General features: G+C 37.2%; 2 protein-coding genes across 2 annotated transcripts; both read right to left on the bottom strand.

Moving 5' to 3' along the window:
* Positions 1 to 12,790: 12,790 nt before the first annotated feature.
* Positions 12,791 to 15,048, bottom strand: LOC137719376 (L-type lectin-domain containing receptor kinase S.4-like). The gene has a single exon (XM_068458420.2). The coding sequence runs from the start codon at positions 14,690 to 14,692 to the stop codon at positions 12,791 to 12,793; it is 1,902 nt and encodes a 633-aa protein (XP_068314521.2). The 5' UTR covers positions 14,693 to 15,048.
* Positions 15,049 to 19,362: 4,314 nt separating this feature from the next.
* Positions 19,363 to 22,188, bottom strand: LOC137720019 (L-type lectin-domain containing receptor kinase S.4). Its single transcript, XM_068459010.2, has one exon. It carries the CDS (start codon positions 21,796 to 21,798, stop codon positions 19,705 to 19,707), a length of 2,094 nt encoding a protein of 697 aa, XP_068315111.1. The 5' UTR covers positions 21,799 to 22,188; the 3' UTR covers positions 19,363 to 19,704.
* Between the last annotated feature and the right edge of the window lie 1,583 nt (positions 22,189 to 23,771).

Genomic DNA, 23,771 nt, shown 5'->3' with positions numbered 1-23,771 from the left:
TATAAATGATAAAAACTTATATGTTGTTGTATTCTATAGTAAGTTTTTTAGTAGCTTAACTTTAAAATCATCAAAATAATTTTTTTAACGGATCAAAATAGGTTACCCACGGGTTACTCGCGTGTAATCCCGTCATTAACGGATTCTTAATAGGTGGCCCGATAATGACCATTAGTTATTGTGTTGACTCGAAACCCGTTATTTTCGTGTAATTGTTGTGTTGTGTTAACGGGTCGTAAAGAAATTGTCAGGTCTACCGACAAACCCGCTCCAGCATGTGTTAGAGTATCGCATTTGTTGACCTCTCGACAGCTGACACAAAGGCGGGTGGTCAGGTTACCTGCAAGAAAGTATAATCCTAAGAATGATGATCCAAGGATCCCTTTCTTTATTAATTAGAAGAAGGAGCAGATGGTTTGTAGCAATTTAAATATTGTTAGAAAGATTTATATGTTCCCATCCAGTGACCTGGTTTTCACAGATGATGTTATGTAAAAGTATTCAGAAATAAAGAGATGAATTTGTACTGGTTTTATATGTTCTAATGTTTCATGACATTAAGCGTGCAAGCTCTTCTCATGTCTTTTATGTTCTATTTTATTTATTTATATACTAGCCTTCATGCACGTGCGCACGGCATGTTACGCGTGACTTACACGTTTTAAATGTATTTATATGCGTAAATTGACAAAAGAAAAGTCAAATATTTGAAGTAAATGAATAATCTTAGATCATGCTAGAAGAAACCCCTCATAAACCAATTAAAGCAGTTGAATTCACATAATAAAATCGGTCTCTATAGAATTTACAATAAGAATAGAGAAAATAATATTTAATGAACAATTGATTGAATCATATTATTGCTAGCTCATTGTGAGGCTAAGCCCACCCCCTCCCTCCCCCTTCGTGTAGATAATATCATTTGTTAAAATAAAATAAAAAACAATCAACTAATTTAATCACATTATTATCCGCGTGTGAAAGACCTTTTTATAACCTGCATTACATGCCTCTTAAGACGCTTTGAACATGTTTAAAAATAGAGAAAATAATATTGAATGAACAACTGATTGAATCACATTATTGCTAACCCATTAAGAGACTAAGCCCACCCCCACTCTGTCATGACCCGACCTGAGAATAAAGACTATTCATGAGTTAGGGTGTGAGCCACATCTTAGCTATAGAAATAAATTCTACAACCAAGATATGGTGGAAAATTAAATTAAATTATAACGATTACACAATACATCATATAACAAATCTTACATAATAAAAGCTTGAGTTTACCACATATAATTTATTGAATACGCAGTGGAAATAAAATATTAGTATACAAAATTAATTCATAACAAAAGTACCAACTAAAATAATAATTGAAATGAGTAGCTCTTACAAATACATAAAATGTATGCAATGAGATGCATGAATGTACTCACTCCCTTCTAAACCCGTCAACCCATAACTAAGGTACCCAAGCCTGCACGTCCCATACCATGCCTATACCGCTTGGCTTCAAATATCTTAGAATATGAGTTAACTCTCGTTCATCCCTTAAACCCAATTTTTTGTAATTAAATTCTCAGTTTCCACTTTATTATACAGGCACTTCCCCCGACGCCCAATTGTATATTCAAGCCCTTCCCCCGATACCTGACATATACATGATTTCATTATTTTATAATCAACTAGTTGTATACTCAAGCCCTTCCCCCGACGCCTAACGTATACAAAGTTCATTATTTTATATTCAAGGGAAACTTCAACCCTTGAATATCCTCACATCTCAAACACAACTTAACTCTTTTTCCTACTTTACAAGAATGCTTATGTATATGCCATGTAACAAGGATATTAATAATCATATGCTCTAAAACATCTGCAACCTAATCAAATTGTTAGTGACAAGAGTAATATAATCATAATATTAACAACAAAGTAATAATCTTTAATGTAAATGATAAGCAATATGTTACCAATTCCTCCTTGAGTCAATCCTCCTTTTCCATTAAGTTTCTATTAAAAACTCAGCGTTTTACACTTCACTAATTAAAGATCAAAAAGGCTAGCAAGGGTAACTTAGTTGCTATTGGCACGAAAAGGGTCTGTAGAAACCCTAACAATCAAACTAATGCATATATATATATATATATATATATATATATATATATATACGCGCACGCACACACATATAAGATATACAGTTATTGGACAAAGTTACAAAATTATGATCAGGATGCCAAAAAAAAATAGAAACCTCTCTAGTTGGAGACATTTCAGTATGAAAGTACTTGTTAGGCACAAAAATATTTTTGTAGTGAAAGAATCCCTACTAACTTACATGTCAAAAATACAAGTTCTTGTACTTATCTATTATATATAAAGCCGGAGGTGTGATGAACAGTGCATCATAGTGGAGATCAAATTTTTGATAACCAAATTACCAATTTACCCTTGCATAATTTGAAATATGATTTTGGGTAGGTTTTGAATTTTTTTGGCTGAGGGGCATTTTGGTTCAATTCTTTTGTCAGAGTGGGTGACACCAAAGTTTTCGTCTCATGTGTAAAGAATACAAAAATGAAAAGGAAGAGAGAAAATAATAAACAAATGACAAAGTTGATAGTGCCCACGTGATATAAAAAAGGTCTTTCACACGCGGATAATAATGTGATTGAATAAGTTGTCAAATGATTGTTTTTTTTATTTTTTATGTAACAAACTATATTATCTACACTAAGGGGAAGGGGTGGACTTAGCCTCATAACGGACTAGCAATAATGTGATTCGATCAGTTGTTTATTAAATATTATTTTCTCTATTTTTAAACATGTTCAAAACATCCTAAGAAGCGTGTAATACCGGTTATCAAAAAAGTCTTTTGCACGCGAATAATAATGTGATTAAATTAATTGCCAAATGATTATTATTAATTTTTTTTAACAAACGATAATATCTACACTAAAGGGGAAGAGATGAGATTGGCCTTACAATGACTAGCAATAATGTGATTCAATTAATTGTTTATTAAATATTATTTTCTCTATTCTTAATGTAAATTCTATAGAGACCGATTTTATTATGTGAATTTAGCTGTTTTAATTGGTTTATGAGATGTTACTTTTAGCATGATCAAAATGATTCATTTACTTCAAATATTTGACTTTCCTTTTGTCAATTTATGCATATAAATACATTCAAAACATGTAAGTCGCGCATAGCTAAGAATATATAAAACAAAATTCCAAAAAAAAAAAAATCATCACATTTGAAATAGATATAAGTAAGTGCACGCACATTTATATAACCATTTTTTTTAAATACGGGGTATTACACCATTTCCCTTAGTGTAGATAATATCGTTTGTTATAAAAAAAAAATCATTTGACAACTAATTTATTCACATTATTATCAGCATGTGAAAGACTTTTTTTTTTATAATCGGCATTACACGCCTCTTAAGATGTTTTGAACGGCTTGATGACACCAAAATCATTGTTCACAACATCTAATTGAATCACATTATTGCTAGCCTATTGTAAGGTACTAATTAAAAATAAATAAAAATAAAAAAATAAAAAATAAAATAACTTTACTAATTTATCACCGACATTATGCACCTCTTAAGATGTTTTGAACATAATATTCATGATTTGCCTTTTTTATTATATTTTTCTTTCCACTTCACTTGGGCACTATCAACTTTCACTCATCCTTCCATTTTTTTATTCTTTTCTTTCTTTCCGCTTATATTTATATTATATTTTATGATGACCAAATTACCCCTACATTATTTGATATATTATATTGGGTTGCTTTTGGATATTTTTGGTTGAGGGGCAATTTTGTCCTAATTATTTTGTTGAAGCCATGACCCCAAATTAGGGCCCTGGTTTTATATATAAGAGATTTTATACCACTGAAATTGAGGGAGGTTACAATCTAATACAAAACCTCATCTTTAACGTCAAGTAAGATATAATCAATGATGAGAAGACTTGTATAAACACAATGAATTTCAAAGATGAAGGAGGAAGATATAAATGCAGGTCAAAAAAACATCATTTACCGAAATATATTTACAAGTTACAATCCAACAAGGTGTGTCACAAAAATCAAGTTTACATACATCAACGCAAAAATACTAACACAACTATAATCATACAAAAGGAAGAGAAACAAGCAAAATACAAAAGGGAAAAAGAGGGGATTGTCACTGCTACATAGAAAAAACTTGAGCGTAGCTGGGAATCTTCCATCCTGTCTCCATCTCTGACTTGATGTGAGAGAAAGAGACACGGCAGATAAATCCCCCATTACACGCTAGAATCCCCGCTAGCTTGGGTACCTGTCACTACCATATCTACAACTACCAGATACTGAAGGAGGTGACCTAGAACCGCCTTCAAAATCAACATCCGCAACATCACAGGACCAAGCACTTGCCTTCTCACAACCTGATGATGTGGGATAAGAATGCACATAATCCTCAAACCCACCACCCTTCTTCCCATCATAAAAGCATTCCCACCGTAGCTTTTTGCTCAGGGGACAGTCTCCAGAACAAAGGCCCGAGGGCCGGTGGATGGCCTCCAGCGTGAGGCAGGCCGGGGGATGGGGGAGGCCCGAGGGCCAGGCCCGTGAGGGATTGCCAGGCCTTGAGCCCGAGCTGAGGATGACGCCATGCTGACGCCAGGGTGGCGCCAGCGTATTATTTAATTTTTTTTGTGTCAGGCGCGTGCACCCCACCCGCGCGTGGGGGCGCGTCCCGACACAATAATCAGAAAAAAAAGGTTTTGTCAGTTACCGTTGGGAAGCCACGTGGCTTCCCACGGTACGTTAGATCCTAACGGTCACGTAATGTGGACCGTTAGATCTCAACGGTAAAAAAAAAAAAAAATGTCAGATTTAATATCCACCGTTCGATCTGAGATCAACGGTGGATATTAAAATGCTTTATAAATTAAAAAATAAATGAAAAAATAGTTTAAAAAATCTGAAAAGTTACCGTTGTGACACGTGACACAATCTGGAGCGTTGGAATTCAAATTTTTTTATATCCAACGGCAGAGATTAATTAATTGAATAAAAATTTTAAAAAAAATGTAAAAAATTCAAAAAAATATCTGAAAAATCTGAAAAAAATTGTAAAAAAAATTGTTTTTACTTTTCTATAAATACCTTCTCATTATCATCTACCTTACACAACAATTTCATATTTTCTCAACTACTTTCAATCACATTCCTTTCTTTGTCTCAAAATTTGAATCCATTTTTTTTCAACAAAATGACCACTGGTGCAGGTACGAATTGGTCGCTTATTGAAGATGTTGCGTTGTGTACTAGCTGGGTTGAAGTTACTCATAGTTCGCTTACGGGTAATGAGATGCAGTTGCGAGAAATGTGGAGTCTTATTCATACCAGTTTTCTTGAGAAAATTGGTGGGAAAAGAACCAAAGAATCGATGTCCAGTCGTTGGAAATTACTTAGCCAATCGTTTAGTACGTGGAGAAACGCTTTGGCACAAGCTAGTAATAATATTCGAAGTGGGGAAAATTACTCGGATCAGGTAACAATTTATTATTTATTGTTACTTATTTGTTACATTATAATTATGTTGTTTGTATTATTTATTTATTTGTTTGTTTGTATTATTTATTTACTAAACTTGGAACTCTAGCCCCATGTTATGATTAAAATGACATATAAATATATATATATATATATATATATATATATTTGTTACTTATATATATATGTATATATTTGCTAGTTAGTTATTTTCATTATAATTATTTATTTGTTACTTATTTTCATTATTTACTAAACTTGAAGCCTTCTTAGTTATTTTCATTATATTTGTTACTTATATATATATATGTATATATTTGCTAGTTAGTTATTTTCATTATAATTGACACACCCCGACCGAGATCAGGGCGTGCTGGCCGTCACACGAAGGTGACGTAACCATGTGCGCGTGCGGAAGCTAATGAGAAGGTAATAAAAGTACGAATAATTAAAAACCTAATAACATACAAAGTACTAGTGTATGTGAGACACAATTCAGAGCAAGTCTACAACAGTCCAAAAGGAAAGATACGACATATGTACACCCGAAGGTGACCCTACAATGGTGAATGTCTGTCAGAAATGCCGGGACGCCCTCTGGGATAAACCACCGAACTCGCTAGACCACTAGAACTTGGAGGGGCGCAAAAACAAAAGCGTGAGTGGGCAAAAACAAAGTTCTTTGAAAACTCTTTAGCAAAATACATTCTAACCCCTCGCCGTAAAACCTGTATACTTCCCAGAAAATGAACATATATACGTATGTATAGGTATGCCAATCATGTTCCACAATATGCCATTCATGCTCACAATATGCCATTCATGTTCCACAATATGCCATTCATGTTCCACAATATGCCATTCATGCTTGAGAATATGCCACAACAGAATCTCATAATCAAATATAAATGCTCAAGCATAACCACATCAATAACATATAATCTGGCAGCCGGGAGTCACCTAACGTGACATGTACCGCTGCCTATAGAGCTCCAATCTCAACTCAACATCTGAATCTGCACACAAGTCGGAGCCACCTAACGTGGTCTGTACGACAGGACTGGGTGTAATACATACGCTCTAGTGCTACGATCACGTGAAGACTATGCGAATAATCGCGGGTCACCTACGAGTCGGAACCACCTAATGTGGTCTGCACGACAAGGCTTGCACCTAACTTGGATCCAAGGCGAGCGTGTGGTGCGGGTGAACATCACGTGAAGGACTATGCCCTGGCCCTGGGCGGGAGCACTAACACCGGGGGTGCAGATTATGAGCTCTCTAAGCATTTCAAACTACGATTGCATAATAAACAGGAATGCATAACCACATGAATACCGCTTACCTGGCACTTACCTGTGCGTCCACAGCACCAAATACACATATATATATATATATATATATATATGCATGCCATTACTAATACATGCGATGATGAGTAAACAACATTCATATGATGCATGGCATAAAACAATTAACCTTTTCTATTTAATTTCTGGGAATTAATATGTATATAGGTATATACGGAAAACAAAAGCCTACTCACAGGTAATTAGAAGGGTCGTAGCCCCCCTGCCTCGAGTGTGTACGCTCGTCCTCGGAAAACGAATCACCTATACGCGACAAAGTTACGAAAACGTTAATTTAAAAGCACCTAAGCAACTTCTCGTAATAACTTCTCATACATTGCTCAAATTGGACAAATGAATATACCAACGTGACCTACACAACCTCAGGATCACACCCATATTTTTAGAATAATTTTTGGACCACGCACGCGCCCCCACGCGCCGGCCAAGGCACGGACCTACGCGCCCCCCACGCGCAGCCACGTGCACTGCACACTGACGGTGTCAACAGACGCCGTCAGGAATATTCCGTTAACTGACGGAATATTCCGTCAAATCTAACCGGATTCCGTCACTGCCGTTAGGAATATTCCGTTATACTTAACGAAATATTCCCCTGTCTTCTCCGGCGAGACTCCGGCGCCGGCGACGGCGCCGAAAACTGGGTAATTTTCAAACTAAGTTTTCTCCTTCGTTTTTCAACCATTTTTCACGATCTTTATACCAAAATGAAGCTTAGGACTAGTAGAATCACGTTGGACTACTTTTAAGGCCTAAAAATTGCTAGATCATACCTGTCCACAACTTCAAAGTTCGGCCAACTTCGAACCTAGCCTTCCCAACGTCCAAATTCACCCAACGAACCACTCCGAGGCTCCTTGGGACCTCACAAACACATCTACAAGCTTAGAAATTCCAAAAACACACTAGTTTAGGTTTGCATGAACAGTGCAATAATTCGGCCGTTGTTGAAACGACGTGAAAACGTTCGAATTCTTACCTGGAATTGGTATGGTTGTGCTCCTCACAACCTCACGAGTTCAATGGTGTAATTGGTTCCTTGATTGGTGAAGGTTTGAGTTGGTTTGTATGTGTGTCCGTGTGTAGAAGGAGAAGAAGAAGATGAACTCGGGGAGGAAGAGAGAGACTGAGAGAGAGAAGAGACAGAGTGAGGGAATGAGGGAGGGAATCCCGGGAAGAAAAGGAAAATGTATGATTGTGTGTGGTCCCACAACCCACACAACACAACACTAACGTGTAAACGAACAAATTAGGGGTAAAATCGTAAATCCACGCGTACGTTTTAAAAATCCCGGAACGGGATGTTACAATAATTATTTATTTGTTACTTATTTTCATTATTTACTAAACTTGAAGCCTTCTTACTTATTTTCATTATATTTGTTACTTATATATATATGTATATATTTGCTAGTTAGTTATTTTCATTATAATTATTTATTTGTTACTTATTTTCATTATTTACTAAACTTGAAGCCTTCTTAGTTATTTTCATTATATTTGTTACTTATATATATATGTATATATTTGCTAGTTAGTTATTTTCATTATAATTATTTATTTGTTACTTATTTTCATTATTTACTAAACTTGAAGCCTTCTTACTTATTTTCATTATATTTGTTACTTATATATATATGTATATATTTGCTAGTTAGTTATTTTCATTATAATTATTTATTTGTTACTTATTTTCATTATTTACTAAACTTGAAGCCTTCTTACTTATTTTCATTATATTTGTTACTTATATATATATATATGTATATATTTGCTAGTTAGTTATTTTCATTATAATTATTTATTTGTTACTTATTTTCATTATTTACTAAACTTGAAGCCTTCTTACTTATTTTCATTATATTTGTTACTTATATATATATGTATATATTTGCTAGTTAGTTATTTTCATTATAATTATTTATTTGTTACTTATTTTCATTATTTACTAAACTTGAAGCCTTCTTACTTATTTTCATTATATTTGTTACTTATATATATATGTATATATTTGCTAGTTAGTTATTTTCATTATAATTATTTATTTTGTTACTTATTTTCATTATTTACTAAACTTGAAGCCTTCTTACTTATTTTCATTATATTTGTTACTTATATATATATATATATATGTATATATTTGCTAGTTAGTTATTTTCATTATAATTATTTATTTGTTACTTATTTTCATTATATTTGTTACTTATATATATATGTATATATTTGCTAGTTAGTTATTTTCATTATAATTATTTATTTGTTACTTATTTTCATTATTTACTAAACTTGAAGCCTTCTTACTTATTTTCATTATATTTGTTACTTATATATATATGTATATATTTGCTAGTTAGTTATTTTCATTATAATTATTTATTTGTTACTTATTTTCATTATTTACTAAACTTGAAGCCTTCTTACTTATTTTCATTATATTTGTTACTTATATATATATATATATATATATATATGTATATATTTGCTAGTTACTTATTTTCATTATAATTATTTATTTGTTACTTATATATATATATGTATATATTTGCTAGTTACTTATTTTCATTAAAATTATTTATTTGTTACTTATATATATATATGTATGTATTTGCTAGTTACTTATTTATTTGTTACTTATTTTTATTGTGTAGGAACTTCAAGCACAAGCTTGGTACGCTGCCAAAACCAAAAGCAAAAATAAATCATTCAACCGGTGGGAATGTTGGAATATTGTCAAAGATTGTCCTAAATTTAGAGTTGTGCCAGTCGGTCCAGAAGTGCACATGAACAGCACCCCTCTACACTCTACACCCGATCATGTTCATGAAGATGATGCAGAAGAAGTGCCCGAAACGCCCCTCCCTGAACGCGCGTCGGGTTCGACCCGTTTTCCAATTAAGCCTCAAGGTAAGAAGGCTTCAAAGAGAAAAGGTAGTGCTTCCAAGAACGATTATGCAAAGTTCATGGAAGAACTTACTCGCCAAGGTGAATTGACTTTGGCAAGGGACCTGGCGAAAGATGAGGCTGAAAAGGCTAGAGAGGCATCAAAACAAGCAGCTGTTGAGAGAGAATTTTATGCTAATGAGAGAGAAAGAGAGCTACTTAGGCAAGAAAGGGAACATGTTAGAGAAGAAAGACGGGCTCAACAAGATCGTGAGATTATGAACATGTCTTTAGAAGGGAAGTCTCCAAATTCTAAATTTTTTTGGAAATCAGAGAAAGCGGACGTTGTGCGAAGGAGGCGTGCAAGAGAAGCAATAGCAAGCCAAGGTGGTTCTAGCACCGCAAGAGAAGATCATCCTAGCACCACAAATTGGTTAAGTGATGATGAATAGAGTACTTTTTGTAATCGGAGCCCATAATTTTCCAATCACTTTGGGTTGTAATTTATTATTTATTGTTTGTATTATTTATGTTGTTTCCAATTTCTTGAATATTTATTCAAATTAATTTGGTAAGTTATTTATTAAAAGTCCATTGTTCAAATTAAAAGTCCTTGTATAAAATAATTAAAAGTCCATCGTTCTAATTAAAAGTCCTTTACATAAACATACTAAGAATTACATAAACATAAACATAACAAAATTACATAAACATAAACATAAACATAAAACATACTAAGAATTACATAAACATAAACATAACAAAATTACATAAACATAAACATAAACATAAACATACTAAGAATTACATAAACATAAACATAAAAAAATTACTTAAACATACCAAATAATAAAACACACCAAATAAAATAACATAAACATACCAAATTAAAAAAAAACACACTAAATGAACTTAATTATCTTCAGCTTGTTTCAATGCCCACTGGTGCTCTATCAAGTCAATTTGTCGGGCATTGTGCATGTCTGGCATTTGAAATGCAGTATATCGTTGAATGAGCCTTTCATTGTAACGTTCATCCCTTTGTAATGGCTCATGTTGCACAGGCTCATCGGTGGCGTCATGAGCACAATATATACGTGTTCTTGAATTGTTCATCGGGTCTGGCTCATATTCATCAACGGCTTCATAATCGTACTCATCTTCCACAATCATGTTATGAAGAATGATGCACGTCATCATGATGGATCGAAGCGACTCTACATCAAACAATCTGGCAGCACCCCTGACGATCGCCCAGCGAGCTTGGAGGATACCGAAACAACGCTCTACATCCTTCCTGCACCCCTCTTGACAGCTTGCAAAGTGTTTTTCCTTTGCACTCCGTGGACGTGGCACTGTTTTGACAAAGGTTGACCAGCGCGGGTAGATGCCGTCAGCTAGGTAGTATGGCCCGTCGTACATACGTCCGTTGACCTCATACGTAACTTTTGGTGCATTTCCTTGCAAGACATCGTTGAACACTGGGGATTGGGCAAGGACGTTGATGTCATTTTGAGCTCCCGGGACCCCGAAAAAGGCGTGCCAAATCCATGTATCAAAAGATGCCACCGCTTCCAGAATGATACTTTTTACTCCTTTTCTGTCCCCGTAAGCGCCTTGCCATGCACTTGGACAGTTTTTCCACGTCCAGTGCATACAATCAATGCTTCCAATCATCCCCGGAAAGCCACGCATCTCCGCCTTCTTCAACAGCCGCTCCAAGTCCATGTGTGTAGGTTTGCGGAGGTACTCAGCGGTGTAGATAGATTCGATTGCTCCGCAAAACCTCATCAGGGACTCAAGAATGGTTGATTGCCCCATCCTCGTTATCTCATCCACTTGGTCTGCAGATGCTCCATATGCAAGCATCCGCAAGGCAGCAGTAATTTTTTGCTCAGGCAGTAGACCCATAGCACCAAAAGCATCTTTTTTTTGCACAAAATAAGAATCATGGTTGCAAACAGCAATCATGATTTTGTTGAACAAATGTCGTTCCATTCTAAAACGACGTCTAAAGTACGTATTAGGGAATGCACTATTAGGAACAAAATAATCATCCAAGAGTTCCATACCTCGTCGTTGCCTGCTTCTATCAAGGTTTCCGGAACGGCTGGGCCTGCAGATCTGAGCCGCAGCTTGGATGACTCGACGGGAATGTGAGGCTCTGCCCCTTCTTACTTCGTCATTTCTCATTTGACGCTCCTCATCCTCTTCCCTCTCATTTCTTACCCTCTGGTGATTGAAGATTGCTTCAGATTCGTTAAACAATTCTTCCTCTTCCTGATTGTATTCCCACATCATCCTTGAGGAAGAAGAAGACGACATTGAAAGAAAGAAACAGAAACTATGAATAATGATACAAATTTTTGTGAAGAAGGAAGCAGAAACTATGAATAACGATAGAGATCTTGAGAATTTTGGTGTGAGATTTGTGAGGATGGATGGTGGATTATATTGAGGATTCAGAAATGATTAGGTTCTGCATAATGCCACGTGGCATGCCGTCATTCGTTACAAATCTGATGGAAATCTATCCTCAAAGATTGTGAACCGATTATGACACGTGGCATGTCGTCATTCGTTAAAAATCTGATGGAAATCTATCCTCAAAGATTGTGAACCGATTATGACACGTGGCGCGACGTGATTGGTTAATAATCTTATCACAAATCCATCACCAATAATTGTATTATTTTGTATTATTTAATAATACTTCGGATAATGACACGTGGCGCACCGAGAACGATTAAAAATCTTATCCGATATTACAATTAAAATTATTTTGTATTATTTTATAATAAAAAAAAATACTAATATTTTATTGCCTATTGCAGGGCTATTGAAGTGTAACGGTGGAGATGCAAATTCTATTGCCAGGGCTACTTACTGTTCATTAAGGGCAGTTACTGTTCATTAGGTGGATTGAATAGTGTATTGCCAGGGGGGAGGGCTCCAACGTTGGAGTTGCTCTAAGCCCCGGGAGACGCCACTCCATCCGGCAGCGCTGCCTCACCCTCCAAGTACCTTACCACCCGCCTCATTGTGGGCCTTGCCTTGGGGGTATTATTTGAGCACATCAGCCCTAGCTTCAGCACCACCACAGCCTCCAGATCATCAAACTCAGCCCCCAATCTGGGGTCCACAACTTCAAGAATTGCACCAGCCTTCCACTTCTCCCAAACCCAATCAACCAATATCAGCTCCTCCAGCAGGGCTTTTGGCTCAATGGGTCTCCTCCCACACACCAGCTCTAGCAGCAGAGCACCAAGAGCAAACACATCCGAGCTCGGAGTCGGTTTTCCGGTCCGAGTCAACTCGGGAGCAAGGTAACCCAGTGTCCCAACAACCCTAGTTGTTGTAGGGTTTGCTCCATGCTCATACAATTTAGCAAGACCGAAATCTCCAAGCCTTCCATTCATCTCAGAATCCAAAAGCACGTTTCCTGCTTTTACGTCCCTATGAATCACAGTCTGCTCCCAACTTTCATGTAAATACAATAAGCCAGAAGCTACATTTTGAGCTATCTTGAACCTCTGTTCCCAGCTCAAAATTGCTTTTGGCTTCTCAAATAAGTACTTATCTAAGCTCCCATTAGGCATAAAATCATACACAAGCAACAAATCTCTGCGCCGCCGACACCACCCCAACAACTGCACTAAATTCCTGTGCCTGAGACGGCCAATGGTGGCAATTTCCGACACGAATTCCTGCAGACCCTGCCTCGACTCGTTCGAAATTCGCTTAACGGCCACTTGGGTTTCTGAATTCGGCAATGTCCCTTTGTAAACCTTACCAGATCCACCAAACCCGATCACCTCTTTATCCCTGAACCCTCTGGTGGCCTGCTTGAGCTCGCTGTATCTGAATATATGGGGCCCAATGTCGAGCTCCCACGGCTCGATCACCTCCGCGTTCTTGATCCTCTGAACAATGTAGAACCCCAATCCGACGGCCAAGATAAAAAAAACAAGAACGGAAACAGAAACGCCAATGATCAACGCTGACGATTGCTTCTTTTTCGGGCCGGGAAGTTTAGGCAAAGCTTCTAAATCCAGAGACTTGGCTTCTCCGTTCATCTTCAAGCTCCAACCGGAGACGTACTGGGAGCTGGCGAGCAACCCGGTCGAAGCAGAGAACCCAATGTACATAAAATCTTCCAAAATTGTAGAAAGATCGACATCGAATGTTAAAATCGGGGATCTGGGTTTGATCGAATGCGGTGAAAGCATGACAGTGACCTGATTTTTCACCGAATCGTAATCGACCCAGGCCTGGATCGGCAGCCCACTCTTGAGATTGAGGTCCTCTTTCGTCGAATTTCCACCGGTGAAAAACCCCGCCGGGGTCGATTTGTTGGAGGCCAGGCTGTTGATATCGATTCCGACATGGTTGTCGTTGATGTCCCCGAATTCGAAGCTCTGGACGGTGTCAAATTCGACGGCGAAGATGCTGTTGGCGAAGTTGCCGACGACGGTGGCGTTGAAGATGCCGAGGTACTGGCTGGGGAGGGATCCCGGGAGAGATTTCGATGGCGAGATTATGAAGGCAAGGCCGTGGCCGCCGAGCTTTGGGTACTCAGGGACGATGGTGAAGACGAAGGAGGTGGAGAAGGAAAAGGCTTTGCCGTCGGTGGAGTTTTTGAATCGAAATGGGGCGGAGTAGAAGGCGTGGCCGAGGACTCTGGGAGTGTCGTTTGTGAGCTTTAGCATGCCGTTGGGCTCGATTGATGCGACGCCGTTTAAGCTTATGTTGCTGTTGGTGGCGACACCATTGAAGCCGTTGAAGTAGAGTTCTTGGTCGAGCTGGGTTTTTGCTGGGTCTGGGAGAAAGAGGAGGAAAACCCAGCAAAGTGTGAATCTTCGGAATGCCATAGAAAGGAATGCTGGAGTCTTTGCTGGGTTTTTGTTAAGCAGATGGCAATGGAGTTTTCAGTATATTAATTGCGCTGGATTAGGTGGGTACACTCAGTGTCGATTTTTTACCAAATATAGCTAAAATTTGACCTTTAATTTCAATAAAATCAGTTTTTCGTTTTGTTCGTGACGCATTTTTAACGGCAAATGGGGATGGATCAATTGAATGGTAATTGTGGAATAAAGAGTCGGTTGGTCTGCATTTTTTCGTTTTGTTCGTGGCTCATTTGAATGGTAATTGTGGGCGGGTCATTGGTTCGCGCCAGTTGTGCGAAGTGGAGAATGGGGATTTGAAATTTGTGTTGGAGGACCTAATGGTTAGTTGCCACCAAACCTCGTGAATCATAATACAAAATGGTTTTAATTATTATGAATTTGTTAATGTGTTTGGTTTTTTCAAGTACTTTAATATTTTTGTTTTTTAATATGGTTTAATCTGATTGTTAAGAGGATAAAACATTTATGAGTATAACTATACGAGAGAGAATGAAAATCATTGTTATGTGTTGACTCTAAAATTGACCGTCTGGCTTTTTATCTATACTAATACTATACTACTTGATTTGAATTTTGGACAACAGTACATGTAAAATTTATTCCAGTAATGATAAGAAGAAACTCTCATAATAAAAATAAATAAAACTTAATTTTTTTACTTATATAGAATAATAATACAATAATATATATTTAATGTACACTATTGCTAGAGTTTTTATCGTTTATAGCCAAAATTTTATACTCTAATTGCACAAATGTCAATTTTTATAATATCTTTCAAATAAATCAGAAAACCACCTTGAATAAACCGAAGTATCCTCATAATAAAACCGAATTACAACCATATTCTAAAACCTGTTTGATCTTTTGCGTTTGTTCCAAATTGGAGACAATTCAAAAGAAAAAAAATGGAGACTTCAGATGTCACGCCCCGATCCCAATATTCATCCAAGATCAACGCGTGACGACCAGGTGTAGGGGGCACGAGGAGATGCAAACAAGAGACACAAATGAATACTAGTATTGAAATGAACAATATTTACAACCCTCGCCGGGGGGGGGGGGGGGTGGGGTGGCGGGGGGCGCTCTTTGTCACATATATACAATTGTACAACAAAGGTAAAGCCCGTAGGCTTCCAATTACATCTCGCTTGCTCTTACGCGTTTGTATCAGCACGTACTATCGGAAGAGGGGGGCGGCGGGGGGCGCTCTTTGTCACATATATACAATTGTACAACAAAGGTAAAGCCCGTAGGCTTCCAATTACATCTCGCTTGCTCTTACGCGTTTGTATCAGCACGTACTATCGGAATATGCCAATAAGTGTGGCAAAACATGGAAGGATAATATACGTCCACATAAAACTCCACATAGCCCAACAGAGACATTTTCATCATTTTTCAAATTTTGAAAAAAGTTCTACACCATAAATTTATAAAATACAGTATTTAAATAGTGAAATATGAGGATGTGATTTCATAGTAGAGGCTCTGCCTCTAAAAATTCTTCACCGTAAATGCTTGACTGAATTGGATAGCAATTAAAAAAGAATTAACGTCTATAATTTCTTTGATTTCATATTATTGACGTCAGTTTTTTGCAATTAGGTTTTAACTTATGGTCTCTAGATCTATTACTTCTAGATCATCGAGATCAAAACATCATGGTCGTCGATAATAAACCATGTGGCCAGAAATCGCTTGGGAACAGGAGCGGTTGGAATAGCCTGAAATCGCTGAAGTTTGGCTTAGATACAACTCGAATCAGGTAGGGAGTTTCTGTTGGAGAACAATTTAGAAACAATAAAATAACAGAAATACAGAACCGAAATACTTATACTTTATTATTCAAAAATACTTGCAATACATAATGCAATAATACAATAATTACAAAAAATTTAAATGATACTAACTTGAATGAATTGAAGGTAGAGACTAGCTCAAACGCTATGTCCTTCGAACAGTATTTCCGTCCCACTCGTGTGCTTGTGGTTCTACAACGTCTACTCAACCAGGATACAACTACCTAATTCTACAACCCGCACTGGATTATAGAACTCTAGCGAATTGCTTTGCGTGTTTACTCTCTAGAAATTTTGTACGGAATACAAGGGGGAAGAAAAAAGATGATATATGATGGAACTGAGGACTCCAGTTATATAGGCTCTTTCATACCTCTTCAAACACCTTTTGGATGTATCTGAAGCTATACAACTCTTTCCAAAGAGATACACCTTGTGTCTATTAATTAAAAATTTTATTCGAAATTAAAACTAATCCCAAGGCCCTTGTCTTGATTAATTAATATTAATATTATAGTATAATCATTAAGCCTAATCCACACAATCATAAGGCCCAAGCCTTCAATCCATTTCCAAATGGTCCAAGTTCTAATTACTAAGAAAAAGGAATAAGCCTATATAAAGACTAGTGAAAAAATATTATTGACTAATGTGAGATAAGAGGGTCTCAAACTCATACAATGTCCATTCCACTGCGGCTTCCTCATTTTCATGTGGTAGTTTACATGGAGTTCCTGAACCAAAAGGACATGGCAAGCAGGGACGTTTGCAGCAAAATGGGTGGGCTAATGTTATTGATGGCTCTGTTGCAAGGTTCTTGATGATTGCAGATAAAAAATTATTACAAAGTTTTTTAGGAAAACTAAACCATGCAAGGCCTTTTATTCAAAATTTGTCAAGAGAAACTAGTAGCTTATATCAGAAAACTAGTAGTACAAGAAATATCAAATTCAATCATGAAGATATAGCCCACGTCAAAAGAATCAAAGAAAAAATAAAAAACATACCAGAGCTTTCCTTACCATTAGACAATAATTACTTAATAATTCCAACAGATGCCTTAGAAATAGGTTGGGGAGCTATTCTATTAGGCTAACTCTAACCCATAGTCTAAAACCTATAATTCCCCGTCTATTCTCCCTCCAATCCATTTCAATCCAAGTTCTAATTTGGACTTAAAACCTAAAACCTACAAAAAAACAAAATTTAGGCCAGAATTTACGCCAAGATTAGTGGTGAAACCTTCACCCACATGGCTTTGTCTCTCACTTGTCTGCCAATAGAATTGAGCCCAACAACTCTTTTGGTTGATCAACTGCTCACATTCAATGGGTTGTTGGTTATCCAACGATCCATATTTAATTTAGTTAATATTTTGGTTTTATATTTATAAATCTATTGAGTTCAACGACTGAGATCGAATATGATCAAATCTAAAGGTAAAAAAAAAAAAAAAAAAAAAATCTAATGGCCCAAATTTAAATTCAAATGTTAAAATAATTATAAAAAATTATTTAACTCAAAATTCACCTGAAAACTCTATAACTACCTATCTATTTATTGAAACATCCACACAAAACTCAATTTTCTCCTATAATTCTACTATCTTCCAAACCATGTGTTTGCTCATGTGTCTTATGTTTAAACATTTCTATCTTGTGTTTCATATTCTTCTATAGTGTTTCTTTCATGAGTTTCATGTGTCGGTTTAGTGATTTTTCAATGTTTAACGGAATTTAAATATTTTTAGGTTAAAATGTTCATAAAATTAATTTCGGATAGTCTACATAATTTTTTTTTAAATCAATTAAAAAAAAAGCCTAAATTCATTCTTTGATAATTTGGGGCTAAAATTTTAGGCCAGAAGGGTTGGAGCAGAAAAGCTGTTTCTGGGTTAAAACCTAAATTTTCTAGGCTAAAAACTATAGGTTTTAGGCTAAGGGTTGGAGATGGTCTTAGCAAATGATGCTTCAGACTCACCAATTAACACATAAATACTGTGTGAATATGCTAGTGGAAAGTTTAAAGAAAAATCTAGTTGAATGACTAGTTTAGATTATGGAATTTTAGGGTGACAATCTCAAATATCATGGGTTTTAATTTTGAGGGTATTTATGTCAATTTGATAAGATTTTTTGCTATATTGGAAAATAATGTAAAAACTGACATTTTATGAATTTAGGGATTAAATTTTTACTATAATATGCTATTGTATTTCATAGTAAGTATTTTTAGTACCTTAACTTTAAAATCATCAAAATAATTTTTTTAACGGGTCGAAACAAGTTACTTGTGTGTAAACCCGTCATTAACGGGTTCTTAACGAGCAGTCCAATAATGACTATTAGTTATTGTGTTGACTCGAAACCCATTATTTTTGTATCATTTTTGTGTTATGCTAACGAGTCGGATAATAAATTGTCAGGTCTACCTCATGTAGACAAACCCTCATTTGTTGACCTCTCGACAACTGACACAAAGACCGGGCGCCCGGGGGGGGGCGCGGGGCGGTCAGGTTACCTGCAAAACTATCACAGACGATGTTATGTAAAAGTATTCAGAAATAAAGAGATGAATTTGTACTGGTTTTATATGTTCTAATGTTTCATGACATTAAGCGTGCAAGCTCTTCTCATGTGTTCTATGTTCTATTTTATTTATTTATTATATTTTATACCACTAAAATTGAGGGAAGTTACAATCTAACATAGAACCTCAAATGAGATTCGAATACGGAACCTTGTGGTCGATGTCAAGTAAGATATAGTCAATGATGTGAAGACTTGTATAAACACAATGAATTTCAAAGATGAAAGAGGAAGATATAAATGCACGTCAAAGAAACATCATTTACCGGAACATATTTACAAGTTATCTCCAAAAAGCCAAGGTTGCGGGTGGCCAAGAGGGCCCACTTGGAGACTTGGGATCTCAGCAGGAAATAAGCCAACAAGGTGTGTCACAAAAATCAAGTTTTCATACATCAACACAGAAATACTAACACAACTATAATCATACAAAAGAAAAACAAGCAAAATACAAAGGGAAAAAAAGGGGATTGTCACGCCTACATAGAAAAAACTTGAGCATAGATGGGAATTTTCTGTCCTGCCTCTATCTCTGACTTGATGTGAGATATAGAGACAGGGCGGATAAATCCCCCATCACACGCTAGAATCCCTGCAAGCTTGGGCACCTGTCACTACCACCTCTACGACTACCAGATACTGAGGGAGGCGAGCTAGAACCGCCTTCAAAATCAACATCCGCATCATCACAAGACCAAGCACTTGCCTTCTCACAACCTGATGATGTGGGATAAGAATGCACATAATCCTCAAACTCACCACCCTTCCTCCCATCATAAGCCCCGGGAGACGCCACTGCGTCCGGCAGCGCTGCCTCACCCTCCAAGTACCTCACCACCTGCCTCATTGTGGGCCTTGCCTTGGGGGTATTATTTGAGCACATCAGCCCTAGCTTCAGCACCACCACAGCCTCCAGATCATCAAACTCAGCCCCCAATCTGGGGTCCACAACTTCAAGAATTGCACCAGCCTTCCACTTCTCCCAAACCCAATCAACCAACATCAGCTCCTCCGGCAGGGCTTTTGGCTCAATGGGTCTCCTCCCACACACCAGCTCCAGCAGCAGAGCACCAAGAGCAAACACATCCGAGCTCGGAGTTGGTTTTCCGGTCCGAGTCAACTCGGGAGCGAGGTAACCCAGTGTCCCAACAACCCTAGTTGTTGTAGGGTTTGCTCCATGCTCATACAATTTAGCAAGACCGAAATCTCCAAGCCTTCCATTCATCTCAGAATCCAAAAGCACGTTTCCTGCTTTTATGTCCCTATGAATCACAGTTTGCTCCCAACCTTCATGCAAATACAATAAGCCAGAAGCTACATTTTGAGCTATCTTGAACCTCTGTTCCCAGCTCAAAATTGCTTTTGGCTTCTCAAATAAGTACTTATCCAAGCTCCCATTAGGCATGAAATCATACACAAGCAACAAATCTCCGCGCCGGCGACACCACCCCAACAACTGCACTAAATTCCTATGCCTGAGACGGCCAATGGTGGCGATTTCCGACACGAATTCCTGCAGACCCTGCCTCGATTCGTTCGAAATTCGCTTAACCGCCACTTGGGTTTCCGAATTCGGCAGTGTCCCTTTGTAAACCTTACCAAATCCACCAAACCCGATCACCTCTTTATCCCTGAACCCTCTGGTGGCCTGCTTCAGGTCGTTGTACCTGAATCTATGAGGCCCAATGTCGAGCTCCCACGGCTCGATCACCTCGGCGTTCTTGATCCTGTGAACAATGTAGAAGCCCAATCCGGCGGCCAAGATAAAGAAAACAAGAACAGAAAGTGAAACGCCAACGATCAACGCTGATGAATGCTTCTTTTTCGGGCCGGGAAGTTTAGGCAGAGCATCTAAATCCAGAGATTTGGCTTCTCCGTTCATCTTAAAGCTCCAACCGGAGACGTAGTGGGAGCTGGCGAGCATCCCGGTCGAAGCAGAGAACCCAACGTACATAAAATCTTCCAAAATTGGTGAAAGATCGACATCGAATGTTAAAATCGGGGATCTGGGTTTGATCGAATCGGGTGAAAGCATGACAGTGACTTGATTTTTCACCGAATCGTAATCGACCCAGGCCTGGATCGGCAGCCCACTCTTGAGATTGAGGTTCTCTTTCGTCGAATTTCCACTGCTGAAAAACCCGGCCGGGGTCGATTTGTTGGAAGCCAGGCTGTTGATATCGATTCCGACATGGTTGTCGTTGATGTCCCCGAATTCGAAGTCCTGGACTGTGTCGAATTCGACGGCAAAGATGTGGTTGGAGAAGTTGCCGACGACGGTGGCGTTGAGGATGCCGAGGTACTGGCTGGGAAGGGATCCCGGGAGCGACTTCGACGGCGAGATTATGAAGGCAAGGCCGTGGCCGCCGAGCTTTGGGTACTCCGGGACGATGGTGAAGACGAAGGAGGTGGAGAAGGAAAAGGCTTTGCCGTTGGTAGAGTTTTTGAATCGGACTGGGGCGGAGTAGAAGGCGTGACCGAGGACTCTGAGAGTGTCGTTTGTGAGCTTTAGCATGCCGTTGGGCTCGATTGATGCGACGCCGTTTAAGCTCATGTTGCTGCTGTTGGAGACGCCATTGAAGCCGTTGAAGTTGAGCTCTTGGTCGAGCTGGGTTTTTGCTGGGTTTGGGAGGAAGAGGAGGAAAACCCAGCAAAGTATGAATCTTTGGAATCCCATAGGAAGTAAAGTTCGAGTCTTTGCTGGGTTTTGGTTAAGCAGATGGCAATGGAGTTTTCAGTATATTGTGCTGGATTACCTTGATATAGTGTCGGTGTGCTTGAAATTGTTTTCAATAATTCGATTTTTTTAGTGGTTTGCTTGGAAGGTTGTGGGAGAGGGAAGGGAAAGAGAAGGAAGCAGGGGATTTTTGGGGTTGGTGGGTTGGGAAAAAGGCATATCTCCGGTATTTCATTTCGATATATGAGATGACTGAGTGATTAGGATTGCAGGCTACTGTGCCACTTTAGGCCATTTGATGGTTTGGATTTGGAACCACGCATTGATTCGCTTTCCAGAACTTTGATTCACATGAGATTTTGTGTTCAATTGGTTACTAACATTTGACTTTGTGTTGCGTGGATCGGGTAAATTTGGTTGCTTTTGACTTTATAATAATTTAGTTACTTGTATAATGGTCTAGTGACATTCTTTTTCATTTATGAGAGGTCTCAGGTTTAATTCTTGACATTATCGAATTTGAACCACATTATTGCTAGTCTATGATAATTTTTTTGAAAAAAAAAAATACTTACATGGTAAGTTAAGCACACATGATTTAGAGAGTTCATTCATGCAACTAAGGTTATGTGTGCATAATTCACAATTCACATTTAACTTTGTGTTACACATGACACGTAAGTTTAACTACTTTTACGTTTATAATAATTTCAAGATTAGAATGTGTAAGTTGTAGGATTAGATAGTTGTATTCTGATCGGTATCAAGTTAGTATCATTTTTTGTAATTTTTTATTATAGTTTTCACTGTATGCTGAAATTATATTTTATTAACAAAATTCAGTTATTTTAAAATTCAGTTATTATTATTTTTTGAATTGTTCTCCCACAAGCTTGATTGTAACTTGGTATATACCAAAAAAGTAGGTACAAATTCATCATTACTCGGGTGAAAACTTTGTCTATAACTTTATCATGGAGGTCATTAAGTTGCCAAATTACGATATCATAAAGTCGACCACCACTGAAACCTAGGCAAGCTGCATGGAATCATTGACACATGACCAATTTCTATATGAGTATGTTACGAAGATCAAATTCTTAAGTCAAATTTTGACAAACAAATAATGTGATTATTAATGATTTGAATTATTAATTAAGTATTAATTAACGTACTTATTTTTTATCGGTAAGACATTATTTACTCTATAAATTTGATTAAAATTTTTGATCTACCTAACATTACTCTTTTTTTATTTCTTTATTGGGTGATTGATGTTCCTGTTGATCAATGGGCGGTAATTGAACTGTCCAACTGCAATACGACAACTTACAAATGGAATTGGATCTCATCCATATCTACTTTGTGGGGATCCTCGGGATCTCCACATCTTAATCATTTATCGTGTATCGTGCAATTAGAAATCATTTGAATTTTTTTTTTTATGGGAACTTTAACGAAAAGCTCCCGGTATTGTTCACTTTAACGAAAAACCACATTTTTACATTAAAAAGTCGATCCTGATACTATTCACTTTAATCTTTATTTTATTTTTATCGTTAAAATTCAAAGTTTTTAAGCCATTTTCATTAGTTTTTCTTTTTTTATTATTTAAAATTAAACACAAATAGTATCTAAAGAAAACTGATAGCACGATATACAATAAATAGTTAGAATGTGAAGATCCTTAGAATCCACACAAAGTAAATCTAATGAGGATCCTCTTCCCTTACAAATTCACAAAACGATGTTTGATCTTTGTCAACTCTCAAATTAAATAAAAGGAAAACCACAAACGTTTGTTTCACATGTTTATATATTTCATGGTGATGGTGGCGCACTATCGCGCGTGCTCTTTTATCTGTGTTGGAATAAATCAAAGTAATAAAGCAATAGTTTTCGTATTTTTGTGTACAAAATAAGGATATATAGTTCAATTAGAGATTCTCAACGGCTTTTGTAAGTTTTACGAG

This window comes from Pyrus communis, chromosome 1 (assembly GCF_041283825.1).
Source record: "Pyrus communis isolate YQ-2024b chromosome 1, ASM4128382v1, whole genome shotgun sequence".
In the NCBI taxonomy this organism is placed as follows: domain Eukaryota; kingdom Viridiplantae; phylum Streptophyta; class Magnoliopsida; order Rosales; family Rosaceae; genus Pyrus; species Pyrus communis.
The sequence above is the reverse complement of the archived record's forward strand: the minus strand, read 5'-3'. Positions and strand labels throughout refer to the sequence as shown.

Excerpts from the sequence above, each read along its gene's own strand:
- LOC137720019 (XM_068459010.2), bottom strand. The coding sequence starts at position 21,798 with ATGGGATTCCAAAGATTCATACTTTGCTGGGTTTTCCTCCTCTTCCTC.
- LOC137719376 (XM_068458420.2), bottom strand. The coding sequence starts at position 14,692 with ATGGCATTCCGAAGATTCACACTTTGCTGGGTTTTCCTCCTCTTTCTC.